Consider the following 17,917-nt stretch of genomic DNA (forward strand, 5'->3'; position numbering starts at 1 on the left):
CCTGAAGCGGTTCCCTTACACACCGCATCTGCTAAAAACATTGCCAAAGAGCTGTTTATGGTGTTCAGTCGGGTGGGCATCCATAAAGAAGTCCTTACAGACCAGGGCACCCCATTTATGTCGCAAATAACTAGGGAACTCTGCAAGTTGTTTAAGGTGACACAGTTGCGAACCTCATTATACCATCCTCAAATGGATTGGCTTGGTGGAACGCTTCAATAAGACGTTAAAGAGCATGTTAAAAAAGGTTGTTGACAAGGATGGGAAAAACTAGGACTTCCCGATACCATACTTGATGATTGCCATCAGGGAGGTTCCCCAGTCCTCTACGGGGTACCCTCCATTTGAGTTGCTATATGGGAGACACCCTCGGGACTTTTAGACATGGGAGGGGGAGCAGACACCCCATGTCATTGAGCATGTCGCTCAAATGCAGGAGAGGATTGCAGCAATCATGCCCATGGTAAAAGAACACTTACTGCAGGCCCAGGCAGCCCAACAGAGAATATACAACAGGGGGGCCCAACTCCGGGTTTTCTCCCCTGGTTACAGGGTCCTGGTGTTGGTTCCTACTGTTGAGAGCAAGTTCCTGGCTAAGTGGCAGGGTCCCTTTGAAGTAATTGAAAGAGTTGGGGAAGGCAATTACAAGGTGTATCAACCAGGAAAAAAGGAAGCCCGAGCAGGTTTACCATGTAAACCTGTTAAAGCCCTGGAAGAATAGACTGGCGTTAACTGCGAGATCCCTCCCGGTAACGCCTAAGGGTACCGAGTAACCTCTGATCCCTGAGGTCACAATTCCAGATACCTTGTCATCTTCACAAAAAACCGGAAGCTAGAGAGTTCCTGATAAGGAATAGAGAGAAATTTTCAGAGTTACCTGGCATGACTTCAGCAGTTCAGCATGATATTGTTACTGAACCTGGGGTACATGCCAAGCTCAAACCATACAGAATTCCTGAAGCGAGGAGAAAAGACATCAGCAATGAAGTTAAAAGAATGTTGGCGCTAGATGTTATTCAGGAGCCCAATAGTGACTGGTCTAGCCCCATCGTGTTAGTCCTAAAACCAGATGGCACTTGGAGGTTCTGTAATCACTTCAGGAAGCTTAAAGTGGTTGTAAACCCTTACAAACCACTTTGACCTACAGGTAAGCCTAGATTAAGGCTTACCTGTAGGTCCAAGAAATGTCTCCTAAACCTATACGGTTTAGGAGATATTTGCCCGAAGACAGGCACCGCTGTCTACGGCGCATGCGCCGTAGACAGCGGCGCGCATGCGCACTGAGCGCGGCATTTCCAACAATGGAGCTGCCGCGTGTTTCGGCTCCCGTGCGCATGCGCGGCTCCGCCGAATGACAGCGGCGGAGCTGCGAGACCCCACCGAAAAGATGGATGCGCCGGACTACAGGGGACAGCGGTGACATCTCTGGCTCCTGTGTCAGGTAAGTGACACATAATGGGCTACTATGCGATGCATAGTAGTCCATTATGCTTTGCCTTTGCAGGGAATGAAAGAGGAAGTAAACCCATCAGGGTTTACTTCCTCTTTAATGCAGTGACAAAGTTTGACACATACCCAATGCCAAGAGTAGACAAACTTATAGACCAACTTGGCAAAGCTCGCTAGATTACCACTTTGGACTTGACAAAAGGGTATTGGCAAATACCCCTGACTGGTAGCGCCAAAGAGAAGACTGCATTTGTGACCCCGGAGGGTTCATTCAAATATAAAAAAAATGCCTTTTGGGTTGCAAAATGCCCCCGCTGCATTTCAGAGGGCCATGGATAGGACCCCAAGACCCCACTGGCGATATGCAGCAGCCTATTTAGATGACATAGTCGTATATAGCACTGACTGGGAGTCTCACTTGCCTCATGTTCAGGCTGTCGATTCCCTCTTCAAATACGGTTTTACGGCAAATCCAAAAAAATGTGCCATTGGTCTAGAGGAAGCCAAGTATTTGGGCTACACTATTGGCCGTGGTGTCATAAAACCTCAAGTGAGTAAAATAGAAGCCATCCAGGAGTGGCCACGTCCTGCAAACAAGAAGCAGGTCAAGGCCTTTCTTGGCATTGCGGGGTATTATAGAAGATTTATTTTTTTTTTTTTTTTTTTGCAACTATAGCTGCCCCTCTGACAGACCTGACGAAAGGTAAAGACTCTGTAATGGTGAAATGGTCCTCAATAGCAGAGGAGTCTTTCCAAATCCTGAAGAAGGCTCTTTGTGCACAGCCAGCACTGTACTCCCCCGATTTTTCCAAAGATTTTTTGGTTCAGACAGATGCGTCTGATGTTGGTATCGGGGCAGTACTATAGCAGGTACACAATGGGGAAGAACACCCTGTGGTGTACCTAAGCAGAAAGCTCAATGACCATGAGAAAAAGTATGCAGTCATTGAAAAGGAATGTTTAGCCATAAAGTGGGCTGTGGATGCGCTCAGGTACTATTTGTTGGGGCGCCAGTTTGAGTTAATAACGGACCATGCTCCCCTGAAATGGATGGCCCAAAAGAAGGAGACTAATAGACGGGTGAACCGGTGGTTTTTGGCTCTACAGGATTACTCCTTCACCGTAAAACACAGGCCGGGTGTTGAGATGGGGAATGTAGATGCCCTGTCCCGTGTTCACTCCTGTTGGGCCACAGGTGTTCCAACCCTGGGGTTGAAATAAGGGGGGAGGATATGTAGCAGAGCGTCCCAGAGAGAGAGACAGGAAAAGTCCTGTTCGGGGTTTATACGTCTCCCAGGCTCCTCTCGTACACATTCCGAAATCTCTGATCCATGGTCCAGTTCGGGTCTTGGTCCTCTTCCCCAGGCTAATTTAAGCTCACCTGAGCAGACAGCCTTTGCTCTCTGCCTGGGACATAAACACAAAGTTGGTCTGTGAAGAGAGTAAGGTTGGTAAAAGCTGTTAAGCAGTTTTTGTAGAGACTGACAAGCGTTAGGCTTGTTCAGCTTGGTAGTGAGGGCCTGCAGATTGTATAGTTAGAGCCGAGACACAGCTAGGATTTGTGTTTTTCTACTTTGCCCTTTATTTTGTTTTCTGGAACACTGTACAGCACCTGTATTTGGACTTGTATATAACACAAACAAACACAGCACTGTTTGTCACTACATCACTGGATTCAGTGCACCTCTAGCATTTTCGGCTGCAGGAAACTGCATGGTGCAAAAAGTACCATGCAATTTCCCTCTGACTGCACCTTAAAAAAAATAAATAAATAAATAAAACATGCAGGAACCTTTCATGCTTAAAAAAAAAAAAAAAAAAAAGGCACAAAAGCCCATTCAAATGAATGGGCTGCTGTGCTCTCACAGAGCTGCATACATGTGAACCAAGCCTAAAGTATACTAGGTTGTTAAAACAAGTGAAAGTGTAATAGTGCTGCGCTGTATAGGGAAAGGGGAAGGGGAAAAAAAAAAAAAAAAAAGGGACAAGGGAAACAAGGGGGGGAGGGGAAGTGGATGGTCGGGGGTGGATGAAAAATAAAAAATATATATTTATTACACCATAAAAATAACTAATGGTGAACACGTTATATATTCCCTATGGTGAATGATTAGTATTAAAATCAAACAGCAATTATTGAATAAATAATGTGAATCAAAGTGTCATGGTGATCTATGTAATGCCGCGTACACACGATCAAACAAGCGGGTGGAAAAGTCCGGCAAACTCAAGTCCGCCGAACAATCCCCCCCGTGTGTAGCCTCCGGCATGCTTTTTTGACCCGAAAGTACAGCGGACTTAGAATGTAGTTTTACACTCCAATCTTCCCGCCGGACTTGCATTTAGGCGGACAATCCGGCCGTGTGTATGCCAGTCCGCCGTACTTTTGAAATGAACTGACTTTTCCCGCCCGGAGAAAAGTCCGCTCATTTTGAGTGGGTCTCCAGATAGGCGGGGCCCGCAAAGGAGACGTCGCTGGTCCCGCTGCCTGGTATGGAATTAAAGGGGAACCCCAACAAAAATTGGCGTGGGGGTCCCCCAAAGTCCACAACAGACCCTTGTCCGAGCACGCTACCCGGCCGGCCAGGAAAGGAGGGGCGAGCGAGTGCCCCCTCCTGAGCCGTACCAGGCCGCGTGCCCTCAACATGGGGGGTGCCTTGGGGAAGGGGGGGGGGCGCGCGGCCCCCCCACCCCAAAGCACCTTGTCCCCATGTTGATGAGGACAAGGGCCTCTTCCCGACAACCCTGGCAGTTGGTTGTTGGGGTCTGCGGGCGGGGGGCTTATCGGAATCCGGGAGCCCCCTTTAATAAGGGGGCCCCCGGATACCGGCCCCCCACCCTATGTGAATGAGTATGGGGTACAATGTACCCCTACCCATTCACCTGTAAAATAAAAGTACAAAAAAAAAAACACAACACACAAGATAAAATAATTTATTGCACAGCTCCGGGGGTCTTCCGTCTTCGGGGGTCTTCTCGCCGGACTCCTCCGCTATCTTCTTGTAGCTCTTTTACTAGCGGAGGAGCCCGGCATTCTTCTTCCGACTTCGGGGCTCTTGTCCCCCTCTTCGGTTCTTCTGCCGGGCCACCGCACCTTCTTATAGCTCTTTTACAGGCGGTGGCCTGGCCATCGGACTTCAACAAAATGGCCGCCGTAATAAATAAAATAAGGGTATATAAAGGACACTTCTTTCTATCTATTCCCTGATGAAGTCACGTGACAGTGAAGAACACGTGCGGAAAGAGAGAGAGTGAGACACCGGAAGTGACGCCTAGACCCGCTGTCCATCGTTTTGTTTACATTCTATGCCTGTTTTTAACCTCTAAAATGTGAGTAGCCAGATAACTTTATTTAATAAAAAATGATTTATCAAAATACTACACTATTTGGCAACATTTCTTACATTTTATGAGGTTCATCTGCCACAATATCAGCCGATAGAGAGAGGAAGCCCCATAGTGACCAACATATGATGTTATACGCTGTAACCTTACAGCGGTAAGGTAAGGGGACATCCACCCATTTATCCCACGAAGGGTAAAGGAGGAGTTTGCCACTAAATTGTCTGCATGATTTGCACAGCACAAAATATGGATTTGTCTGTTGTCTGAACAACACGACAGCAATAGTTGCACTGCTTTTACTTCCAGTTTTTTCATCCATGCGACTAATTACTTGGACTCATTGGCACTTATCACTTTATTTATACGGATTGTTTTACGGATTTATTTCTGAGTGTGATTATTTTATTTGATCATTTTATATGTGTGTGCACTAGTCACTTTGAGTTTTATTTGAGTTTTTGCACTTTAAGGCCAGGTTCACACCGCTGCGATGCGGGAACGCCGCGAATCCGCGGCGTTTTCCCGCATCGCACGACTCCCGCCGGCAGTTCACACTGCCCTATGCGAACGGCTGGGAGTGTCAATGATATGTTAATGACACCCCCAGATCCGATCGCATATCGCAGTGCGATCTGCCGACTCGCACAAGAATCGGATCGCATGGTGTGAACGCCCATGCGATCCGATTCTGTTGCGGACGAAAAAAAGGGTCCCGTGCGAGTTTGCTGCGGGACCGCTGCGAGTTCAGCCATACTATCTGTATGGCTGAACTCGCAGCGCTACGGAGATCGGATGTGATTTGCGGTGCGAATCACATCCGGATCTCCCCCCGCAGCAGTGTGAACCCAGCCTTACTCTTAGCACTTGTCAGTGTATCTTACATAGATCACCATGACACTTTGATTCACATTATTTATTCAATAATTGCTGTTTCATTTTAATACTAATCATTTACCATAGGGAATATATAACGTGTTCACGATTAGTTATTTTTATGGTGTAATATATATATTTTTTATTTTTCATCCACCCCCGACCATCCACTTCCCCTCCCCCCCTTGTTTCCATTGTCCCTTTTTTTTTTTCCCCTTCCCCTTCCCCTATACAGCGCAGCACTATTACACTTTCACTTGTTTTAACAACCTAGTATACTTTAGGCTTGGTTCACATGTATGCAGCTCTGTGAGAGCACAGCAGCCCATTCATTTAAAATTGTTTTTACTAGGGTCAGAGTTTTCCCTTTATCAGTGCGTGCAGCAGTAGCCCATCTTCCCTTCATATTATACCTATAGGGTCTAGCGCAGAGGTACTATACACAATACTAGGTTGTTATTAATCTGAGCTAGCAAGGTTTTTCCCATGTGGCACTTCCACATCTTTCAATTTAACTACCTCATATGCTCTGTTACATAGGGGAAAGAAACAGTCGGGAACAACCAGTGTGTTGTGCTTCTCAGGAAGGACAATTTACATGAACAAAAAAAAAAAAAAAATACACTTTTTTTTCATTTTCTCTTTCTCGTCCATAGAGGAACACAGGAAGTCCATAAAGTAGATCTCCAGCTTTTAGTTTGGATAGTTAGACTGAACCAAAACTTCACTAAATCTAGAAATCAACTTAAACAAAAACCCAAGTTTTACCTTCATCTACAGGGGGAATGGACGCTGGCAAACAAAAACTGTAAGCCAGCCCAGAATAACCCCTCTCATTTTTGGTAGTGTCCTAGATAGATTGACATATTTTCTACAGCTCTCTCTTCTTTCTCCACTCTCAATCACAAGATAGTGTTTCACTTCTGCAAGGCAAGTGTCAGCATTATCTTTCTGGGAACCTTTTCTGCCTCTATATAGGGACATGGTGGTGTTGAGGCCTGGGGACTCCCTTCTTGCTTTAGGTAATTGTTGTGCTTTACTTCCTTCACTGTCAGTAAGTTGAGCTGTGAGAATCTCACAGCCATGGTTTGTTTCAAGAAAACCATTTTTTTTCCCGCTTCCAGATGGATCCAGCAAAGTGGCACCTTCTCATTCCACCACCCCAAGGCTACTCTGGCAGACCATTATTAAAGCGCATGGTCTCAAGTATGAGGTTCCCTCCATTTCCATTAAAGTACATTCTACTAGATCTGGCTTTTCAGCAACAAGCAAATGTTTCCTAGGTTTGCAAGGCCAGTTGGTCTTCTGTTCACACTTATCAAAGTTCTACTACATGGACGTTGTGGCCTCATCTAATACCACCTTCTGATATATCTCTTTACACTGTTATGTCTCTTTACACTTGCATTGTGCCCTGAAGAGTAATTCACATTGGATCTACACCACCTACTTGCCTGTATGGTTGTGGTGACCATTCCCTTTCTCCTCCAGCGATGCACCCTTTTTTCCCCAAAAGCCAATTTAAATAACCACTGTGCATGCAGCTGTTGTCAGGGGCCATTTTGGGTTATTCCAAAGCCAATGCTACACATGCATGCATAATAGTTATGCTATTTTCACATAAAGAAGCTCCATTTTTTCATTCTGACTCCCAACCAGCTAAGTCAGCACCCCTACACATGCAAAATGTTGGCCCCATCCCAGTGCAATTTTGAAAAGCCATTGCTGTAGAAAAATATTCCATTGTGCGCACCTGAGAGAAGCAACATCTTGAACAAGTACAATAATTATTCTTTTTTACTTTGCAAGCATACTATAGTTTATTTTGAATGGCACCCCGATGGAAATCCACTGTGCAACTCATTTTCAATAGCACCCCAAAACACCTCTACAGCACAATCAATTAAGGGGCACCTGAATGCACATGCATAATAGATGTTAACACACCACCATGCATTGTGATGCACTTGTAAAATCTACTGGAGATACTTTTTTAGAAAATGAATGGCAAAGCAACTGCACCAACACATGTAATGTGTGCTGCCACAATGCATTGCTATGAATAGGCTTTTAGGCTGCATATGTTGCTGTATACATGCGACGCGGTTATCGCTTCTTATGCTTCTGCTACAAACCTATTGTTGCTGCCAGTAACAGTGTATGCATTTCCTAGGAAGGGTGACAACGTGGGATGGTGGCTACCGAACGTAAAGTAGTGTGGTCACACATTCCTACAATATTACTAGACTGCATTGGCCCCCAGTATTCACTTCTTGCATTGCATTTTTGTAACGGTTGGCTAAATGCTTAGTTCTTCTCATTATGGCTGTCATGGTCAACATTGCCTCTCACTCTTGAGTGACACCTTCGACAGACATAAGAACAGCAGCAAGGTGTGAAGAGAGTTGGAGTTTTCTTGCCATCCGGAGAGGATGTGCAGGGTAGACACCTCTAGTCTCCACACTGCAGCCATTGCCATGGACAAAAGGAGTTATAATTTAGTCAAGTGACTGCTTTTAAAATCTTGGAAAATAAGAAACAATATGATTATTGGAAGGATTAGCTTTTAAAAGCAGCTGCCAAAAGGACACCCTTTCTGCTGCAAAACTGCATCTTTATGCCCATGTTTCAGGTTACACCCATATCTAGGAGTGTAACATGGTCAGAGTCCACATCCCTTCACCTAGGTAGAGGAAGATTCCTGCAGAGGCCAGGGCATTGGACCCATGATCCACTGATTGCGACTACAATGCTTTGCAGGCTCCAATTAAAAAATAAAAAAGGCACAGTTTTGCAATATGGGTGCATTTAGGATTTTTATTTTTTGCAAAAAGGTGGAATTCTTGTTTAAAGTGGCAGACTTGATCTTCAATAGGTCAAGAAAACTAACTTCTCTGGGTACTGACCTTTGAGCTCCTGGTGGCAAAGGTTTATCTTCTTGCATCTTACTGCCAATCCCAGACTGCAGTTTGGAATCATCCTCAGAAAGGTTTAGGTCCACGTAGGAAATTGGGTTTTTATTCTTGTCCAGAATACATTCAAGGTCTACAGACAGCAAATACAACACCATATCAAGGGCTTTGAGGTCAACGTTCTCTGTTTCTAGAAACTACTTTACTAGTACCTTCTGTTTTAGAGGGAAAGCTTTAGAAACTTGCAAATTGGAATAACAGACATGAGGAAAATCTGACATTTTGTTGTTTTCCTATAATAATCTCAGCTGGCAGAATCAATAAAAAAACAAAAAAAAAAAAAAATTGAAGACAGAGTCAGGGAGGGAGTTAAAATAATTGACTTAGAGCTCATGCACGCACAACATTTTTAGTGCTGTTTTTAGGGACATCTGGCGGTTTTTGTTTTCTGCCTCTAATAACCCCTCAATGTTCCTGAACACATGGGTGTTTAGAGGCAGGGATGTTTAGAAGCAGAAAAAAACCCACTGCCAGCACGTCCAGGAGCAGCTGCGTTTTGGCAAAAAAAGGCAATTGACACATGTAGATGCATCTAAACGTGCAGAAGCGCTTGAGTTCCAATTCATTTAAATAGCTAGAATTTTGGCCAATGAAATAATACATATATAGTTTTTTTTGTTGGAGGGGGGCAGATGAGGCTTTATTTTATTTCAATACCATCTATAATATTACCAAAAGGCGTAATATTAGGTATAGGTATAGATATTACCTTTATACGCACATGAACTTTAATGACATGCCAGTCTTAGTCCATAAAGGTTCAATATTGAGTTGGCCCACCCTTTTCAACTATAACAGCTTCAACTCTTCTGAGAAGGCTGTCCACAAGGTTTAGGAGTGTGTCTATGGCAATGTTTGAGCATTCTTCCAGAAGCGCATTTGTGAGGTGAGGCACTGATGTTGGATGAGAAGGCCTGGCTTCAAGTTTCCGCTCTAATTCATGCCAAAGGTGCTCTATCGGGTTGAGATCAGGTCAAGTTCCTGCACCCCAAACTCGCTCATCCTTGCCTCTATAAACCTGGCTTTGTACAATGGTCAAAATAATTTGGTGAGTAGGGGATTATGGTGTGGGGTTGTTTTTCAGGGGCTGGGCTTGGCCCCTTCGTTCCAGTGAAGGGAACTCTTAAGGCGTCAGCCATACCAAGACATTTTGGACAATTCCATGCTCCCAACTTTATAGGAACAGTTTGGGGATGGCCCCTTCCTGTTCCAACATGACTGCGCACCAGTGCACAAACAAGGTCTATAAAGACTTGGATGAGCAAGGAAGGGGTGGAGGAACTAGATTGGTCTGCACATGGATGCTGCAGCATGTAGGGGAGCACAACCCCAATTCCAGAAAAGTTGTGAGGCTTTGTAATGCAAGGATTTGCCAATCTCATAAACCTCTATTTTATTCACAATAGAAAACATATCAAGTATTTTAAACTAAGAAAGTGCACAATTTTATTTTTAAAAAAATTAGACAATTTTAAAATGTTTGGCAGCAACACATCTCAAAAAATTGGAAAAGGGCTGTGTTTACCACAGTGTAGCATCCCCTCTTCTTCTAACAAAACAAAATGTCTTAAAACTGAGGAGACCAGTTGTTGAAGCTTTGGGAGAGGAATGTTACCCCATTCTTGCCTGATACAAGATTCTAACTGCTCAACAGTCCTGGGTCTTCTTTGTTGTATTTTTGGTTTCAATATGCACCAAATATTTTTAATTGGTGAAAGGTCTGGACAAAAGGCAGGCCAGTTAAGCAACCAGACTCTTCTACTATGAAGCCATGCTGTTGTCATAGATGCAGTACGTGTGGTTTAGCATTGCCCTGATGAAATATGCAAGGCCTTCTCTGAAAAAGACATTGGGGTTTATTTACTAAAGCCGGAGAGTGCAAAATCAGACTCACTTTTGCATAGAAACCAACCAGCTTCCAGGTTGTATTGTCAAAGCAAGCTGAAGTTAAGCCGCGTACACACGAGCGGACTGTCTGGCCAACTTAGTCCGCCGAAACACATTTCAGCGGACAGTCCGCTCGTGTGTGGGCTTTAGCGGACTTTTTCAGCGTGCAGTCTGGCGGACTAAGTATTTTCGGAATTTCCGTAATATTGTCCGTCCAACTTTGGTTTCAGCAGACAGTCCGCTCGTGAGTAGGCTAGTTGGACGGACTAAGTATGGCACATGCTCAGAAAGGATTTACACGGCGAAAGGTTGCATTGCTGTGTATTGGACTTCCGATTTCTAGTCCCGTCGTACGCGCTGTACACGTCATCGCGCAAGCTTTCAACGGACTGTTTTTCATCCGTGTGTGGTCAAGTCCGTTCATTCGAAAGTAGGACGGACTGTCCGTCGGATTGTCTGACGGACTAAGTTGGCCATACAGTCCGCCCGTGTGTACGCGGCTTTAGGAGCCGATTGGTTTCTATGCAGTAGTGAGCCAGATTTTGCACTCTGCAGCTCTAGTAAATAAACCCCTTAGTTCGGAAAAGAGAAAATGCTGCTCTAAAACCTGGATATATATTTTAGCCGTGACCTTTCCAGATATGCAAACTGCCCATTCCATAAGCACTAATGCACCCCCATACACATCAGAGATGCAGGCTTTTGAACAGAGCGCTGATAACAAGACAGAAGATCCCTCTCCTCTTTAGTTTAGAGGACATGGTGCCGATGGTTGCCAATAAGAGTGTCACATTTTGATCCGTCTGACCACAGAACAGTTTTCCACTTTGAAACAGAAGATTTTAAATGAGCTTTGGCCCAGATGAGACAGAGTGTTTTGCATTTTTGGATGGCACAGCAAACTGTGTTCACAGACGGTGATTTGTGTATTGCTGAGCTCATGCAGTGATGTCTATCACAGAATCATGCCCGCCATTCATGCAGTGCCACCTGAGGGCCCCAAAGATCACGTGCATCCAATGTTGCGTTTCAGCCTTGTCCCTTGTGCACAGAACTTTCTCCAGATTCTCAGAATATTTTGATATTATGTACTGTGATGTTATATTTAAAGTGATCTTAAAAGGCATTTTGTTTAGAATGAACAAATATGTTATACTTACCTGCTCTGTGCAGCAGTTTTGCACAGAGCAGCCATGATCCTCCTCTTCTCAGGTCTCCTGCTGGTGGTCCTGGCCCCTCCCTCCTGCAAGTGCCCCCATAGAAAAGTTTTGCAATGGGGCCACTCAAGCAGGCTCACCCCCAAGCCACTGCTCTGTGTGTCCATTCACACACACTGAGCCGCTGTTCTGCCCTGACCCTCTCTCTCTTCATCGGGTCACTGGTTGTGATTGACAATGCCCCCCGCTGCTGTCTCAGCCAATGAAAAGGGAGAGGCTCTAGTGCACATTGCGATGGGGCTGAGGTAAGGATTGGGGGGGGGGAGCTGCTGCTCAGAGGTTATTTGCCTTCATGGATACAATCCTTCAGCCTTTACAACCACTGAGGAACATTATTCTGATATCGGATGATTTTTAGATGCAGCTTTTGACAGTTTGGTGAACCTCTGACAATCTTTACTCTTGAGACATTCGAAGATTTTTATTTTATGCCCAATCATGTTAATGACCGGTTGCCAAATGTTATTCAAGTTCTTCCTTTTTAGTTTCACTAGTGTCAGCTTTTTGTTGCCATGTCCTAACTTTTGAGACGTGTTGCAGCCATCAATTTCAAAATTCCCTTTTTTTTCTTCTCGCTCTTGTAAAATATGTAAAATGGTACTTTAAACATTTTTTATATTTAGGCTTCATTCACATCAAGGTGATTTGACTTGCAGATTTGCTATTGTGGGACGCTTTTGTGATGGCCATTACTTAACAGCACCCCAATTGCAGTGCGATTTTGCAGTGGTTACAAAATCTGGATAGACCCTCTGCATACTGCTACACCCTTCCCAGCAAACTATGCATTGAAAAACAGGGATATTCCAGCTCACATATATTGCAATACATGTTTAAGCCAGATGACTATCAAAGTAATCTCTCTTATGGTCAGTCATACACTACCCTGCCATTGTAAATGCTACGGTGGACACCATGCCAGCACAAGGCATAAAAACAAAGTGGGGGAGAGCTACTAGGTTCAGATTTGGCCACTGACCTGTGTTTCAACACTGAAAAATTAGAGTTACGTTTACCGGTAACGTCTTTTCCAGTAGTCTTTCAGGACAGCCACTATGAGAGATAGACTCCTCCTCTTCCTCTGGAAACACTGCACCAGCCCATAAATTCTTACTTCCCCTGCCGGACCTCAGTTTATATCGAGAATACCTCCGGCCAGCTGGGGAGACACAAGAACACATTAATAACATATTTATCAAATACCATTATCTTGCTGCGCTCTGGTCTTTTGTAAGACTCCCCCCAATTTTCGGGTGGGAAATAGGGCTGTCCTGAAAGACTACTGGAAAAGAAGTTACCGGTAAGCGTAACTCTAATTTTCCCTAATCGTCTTTCAGGACAGCCACTATGAGAGGATAAGCGAGCACTTACCAGTTAGGGTGGGACTACAGCTTGCAAAACCTTTCGCCCAAAGGTCTGCTCACCTGCCGACACCAGATCCACTCTGTAGTGTTTTACGAAAGTGGAATAGCTGGACCATGTTGCTGCTCTGCAAATCTGCTCTGGCGTTGCTCCCGCTCTTTCTGCCTGGGAGGCTGCCATAGCTCTAGTGGAGTGTGCTTTAATACCCACTGGGATTTCTTTCCCTGCAACTGAATAAGCCTGCTCGATGGCTACTCTGAGCCATCTAGCAATAGTGCGTCGGGACGCTTTACAACCTTTTCTGGCCCCGGAAAACAAAACAAATAAGGAATCTGACCTTCTGAATGCCTTGGTCAGTTCCAGATAGTGTAGGATACATCTCCTAACATCCAAATAATGAAATTTTAGTTCCTTCTCACCGGAGGGATTGGGACAAAAAGAGGGCAAAACAATTTCCTGGCTTCTATGAAAGCTGGATGCCACTTTCGGCAAAAAGGCCGGATCGGTCTTTAAAACTATCCGGTCCGGAAAAATAACGCAAAAGGGAGCCCTGACTGATAAGGCCTCCATCTCACTGACCCTCCTGGCAGTTGTTACTGCTACCAGAAACACTGTCTTCAGAGTAAGTTCTCTCAGAAAACACTCCTTTAAAGGCTCAAAGGGGGGTCCAGTTAAGCTCTGTAAAACTAAAGATAAATCCCATCTGGGAAAGGACAGACCCTGGACCGGTCTCTGCCTGGACAGGGCCCTAAAGAACCTGACTACCCATGGGTTGGCAGCCAAATGATCTTCCAAATAAACAGTGAGGGCTGATACTTGACCCCCTAAGGGTACTAATGGATAAGCCCTTATCTGCCCCACATTGTAAAAACTCCAAAACTGCGGAGGAGCTCCGTACTGGAAAGGAGCTCTCTGCACACCACTTGTTGAAACGTAACCAGACCTTTTCATAGATCTGGCGAGTTTCCTTCTTCCTACTGTCCAGGAGAGTAGAAACTAGTCTCTCTGAAAATCCTTTAGATTTTAATAAACCTTCCTCAGTAGCCAGGCCGCTAACTTCCACTGGCGTACTCGTGGGCAGAGGACTGGCCCCTGAGAGAGGAGATCGTCCCGAGGGGGCAAGAGTAGGCGAGGTTCTACCGCCAACTGCTTTAGCATTGAGAACCATGCTCTCTTGGGCCAATGTGGAGCCACCAGAATTAGAGATGTGCTTTCTATTTGAAACTTTCTCAGAACTGCTGGCAACAACGCTGGAGGCGGGAAGGCATAGCAAGTTCTGAAGTGCCAATTCTGGTTCAAGGCGTCCACACCTAAGGCTCCCTCTCCTCTTTTTAGGGAGAAAAAAACAGGGGGTTTTTGCATTGTTTTTGGACGCGAACAGGTCCACCTCTGGAGACCCCCATCTCTTTATTATGAGATTGAAGACCTCCTGGTTGAGAACCCAATCGCCCTCCCTCAGCCTCTTTCGGCTGAGAAAGTCTGCCACCACGTTTTTCTCTCCCCTCAGAAAAACTGCTGAGAGCGAAAGGGTGTAGGTTTCGGCCCAGGACAGGATCTCTGTCGCTAAAGACAACAGGGCTCCGCTTCTCGTGCCACCCTGCTTGTTTAAGTAGGCCACTACGGAAGAGTTGTCCGACCGCACCTGAATGTGGTGACCCCGGAGCTCTTTTTTGAAGAATCTGAGGGCTAGTCCCACTGCCCTTAATTCTTTCCAGTTGGACGATCGAGTCAACTCGCCGTCCTCCCAAGTGCCCTGGGCTAGAAGGGAACCCAAATGTGCCCCCCAACCTTTTCCACTTGCATCTGTGGTCACTACCCGAGAAACCGGGATGAGCCACAGACGCCCCTGCGACAGATTTGTCATTTTCCTCCACCCCCAGAGGGATCTCTTTACCTGGTGTGGAATATGTACTAGGGTGTCTAGAGCCTCCTGACTGTGGTCCCACACCCCTAGGATGAAGGTCTGTAGGGGACGAAAGTGTAGCCCTGCCCACTGCACTGCTGGGAGGGTAGATGTAAGGAGACCCAATACTGACATCAGAACCCTTATGGAAACCAGCTGGTTGCTCTGAAGAGAGGCCACCGCTTTGTCCAGCTTTTGTACCTTTTCTCTTGGTAGAAAAACTCTCAACAGTGTTGAGTCCAACAGGAAACCTAGATAGGAGATCTGTTGTGAGGGGATCAGGCTGGACTTTTCCAAGTTCAGAAGCCACCCCAGATCTGTAAGGACCCTTTTGGCTAGATCGAGATCCTTGACCAACTGTGTTGGGGATGCTGCAAATAAAAGCAGGTCGTCCAGGTAGGCTATTATACATATCCCCTGGAGCCGAAGAAAGGCCATGGCTTCTGCCAGGACTTTGGTAAAAATGCGGGGTGCAGAGGATAGCCCAAATGGCAGGGCCTGAAACTGAAAGTGTACTGTTTCTCCCCCTAAATCTATGGCAAGGCGTAGAAAACTCTGCGAGGCTTCCGCTATAGGGATGTGTAAATACGCATCCCTTAGGTCCAGAGATACCATGAAACAGTTGCGGGGCAGAAGAGCCCTTACTGAAAAGATCGATTCCATGCGGAATCTTTTGTATGTCACTGAAGCATTCAGGGGCTTTAAGTTCAGAATCAACCTGAACTTCCCTGAGGGTTTTTTCACTACGAAGATGTGAGAATAAAACCCCCTTCCCTCTTCTGCTTTTGGGACCCTGAGAATAACATCCTGATTCTCCAATTCCCTCGGAGCTTCTAGCAAGGCCTCGGCCTTTACCATGCACCTGGGTAGATGCGTGACAAGGAGCCTTTGAGGGGGTGGTCTTAAGAATTCCAAGAGGTACCCCCTTCTTATTACCCCTAAAATAAATTGATTGGGGGATATTGTCTCCCACTGTGGTAGAAAGGCCCCCAGTCTTCCTCCCACTGTAGCTGGAATGTCACTGGGTTTTACGGGGTTGGACAGGAGGGCGACAAATCGCCCCCCCTCTGCCCCTGCCTTTTTGGGGCCAGGTTTTCTTTTTCCCCTCTGGTTTAGAGGTTTCCCTACGCCCTTGCGGACGAAACCCCTTTTTAGTTGGTACGGGGGTTTTCCGTTTAAGAGGAAAGGATTTTTTCCTGTCCGCTGTCCGGTCTAGAACAGTCTCTAGCCCTGGGCCAAAAAGGAGGTCCCCCGTCAGGGGTATCCCACATAGCTTTATCTTGGAGGCATTATCCCCTGGCCATGTTTTTAACCAGAGGGCCCTTCTGGCCGAATTGGCTAGAGCCGCCATTCTGCCCGACATGCGGACGGACTCAGCAGAGGCATCTGCTATGTAAGTGATGCCTCGCAGCATAGTAGGGAAGGATGACAGAATGGTTTCCTTATCTGTGCCTGCCTCAATATGTTGTTGGATCTGTGAGAGCCAGTGCTCTAAATTGCGAGCCACAACTGTAACTGCCATTTCAGGCTTTAAATTGCCGATAGCCGAGTCCCACTTTTTTTAAGCAGAGAGTCAATCCTTTTGTCCATGACATCTGCCAAGGCCCCCATGTCTTCAAACGCCAAATCTGTGTGTCTGGAGACCTGGGAGAAAGCGGCATCCAATTTGGGATTTTTATTCCAAAGGCAAGCCGGGTCCTCTGAAAATGGCAACCTTCTTTTGAGGGATCTAGATAAAAAGGGTTTTCTCTCCGGATCCTGCCACTCCTTAACTGTTTCCATTAAAACTTCGTGCACGGGCTGGTGAACCCCCCCGTACCTGCTATGTCGGTGACTGGAGGATTTAACACCGCAACTCCCATGTGTACCAAGGATTGCCCCCTCCCCCATGCCCGAGGTCTGTTGGGAACACTGGACTACGCCTGGCTGAGATGTGGAGCCCAGGGAGACATGTGGGTATTTTTCTTTGATGCACTGGGGGGCAGCTGAGGGTCTTTGGGACATTGCTTTCACAACCTTTTATCAGTTGCAGAATCCGTTCGCCCCTGTCTCGGGGGGAGGGGCCTTTCTTGGGGTTTTGCCCCCCTTCCCCGGTCGGGGTAGCTGCCCCCTTTTTGACTCAGGGGGGACTGTTGATGCTCGGTTGGGGACTCTCCCCAGATACGCAATGTTCCATGTTGTTATGTGTTTATTTTACTATATTGTTTTATGTGTTATTTTGGATCCCCCCCTTGTTCCTGGCGGGTTCAGTTTCATCTGTCTGCACGCCGGGAGAATGGTAGATGTTGGCACAGGCGTGCCTATCGGGAGCCGCCTCCTGATAGGGAGCCTGGCCTCTAGGTGGGTCGGGCGCTGGACCGTAGACGGGAGACCTACACCCCTCCCGGGGATGTGCCATACTTGCTCCCCCGCCCCTTGGGAGCCCAGGGGTCCTGCTCTGTGCTCCGTTGTTACTGGGGCGGTTAGCCGCTTTTAGAGCATGATGGGGCGGAGCCCTCGGGGTGGAGTTGAGGGCCCCCCTCCTGACACCCTCGGGGTTTCCCCCCCCCCCCCCCCGCGGCTAGGCCGTGGGGCTGCGGGGGAGGGTGATCTTATTGGTGCCGTTGGTCCATACTTTAGCTGCTCCTGGGGCCCCGGGGAGGGCCGGGAGCGCCCCTCCTCAGTTGTTTCCAGCCACTTCCCCCACGTAGGCCGGCACGTCCTCGGCCGTTTTTGGTGGAGACGTGCCACGCAAGCTTTTTGCTTGCCCTTAGCTAGTTCCCTTCCCTTAATCCCCTCTGTTCGTGCCTTACCTTGCCCTCCCCCCCCCCTTTTTCCCTGGTGACGCTCCTGGTTGGGTGGCTGGGGTAGTGACCCTCTCCCCTTTCTATATATATATATATATATATATATATATATATATATATATA

General features: G+C 46.6%; 1 protein-coding gene across 18 annotated transcripts in view; it reads right to left on the reverse strand.

The window, feature by feature from the left end:
• LOC143923970 (FAST kinase domain-containing protein 1, mitochondrial-like) overlaps positions 1–17,917 on the reverse strand; it is a 189,722-nt gene that overhangs the window by 15,647 nt on the left and 156,158 nt on the right. For all 18 annotated transcript variants that reach the window (XR_013261799.1, XR_013261798.1, XM_077447941.1 and 15 more), the window contains one exon: positions 8,574–8,712. Coding sequence is in view for 16 of the 18 variants with exons in the window: in XM_077447941.1 (XP_077304067.1) it covers positions 8,574–8,712 (139 nt within the window). In the remaining 2 variants the exon portion in view is untranslated. The remainder of the gene's footprint in view (positions 1–8,573; positions 8,713–17,917) is intronic.

This window comes from Lithobates pipiens, unplaced genomic scaffold (assembly GCF_037356315.1).
Source record: "Lithobates pipiens isolate NorthernLeopardFrog02 unplaced genomic scaffold, aLitPip1_a1.2 Scaffold_22, whole genome shotgun sequence".
In the NCBI taxonomy this organism is placed as follows: domain Eukaryota; kingdom Metazoa; phylum Chordata; class Amphibia; order Anura; family Ranidae; genus Lithobates; species Lithobates pipiens.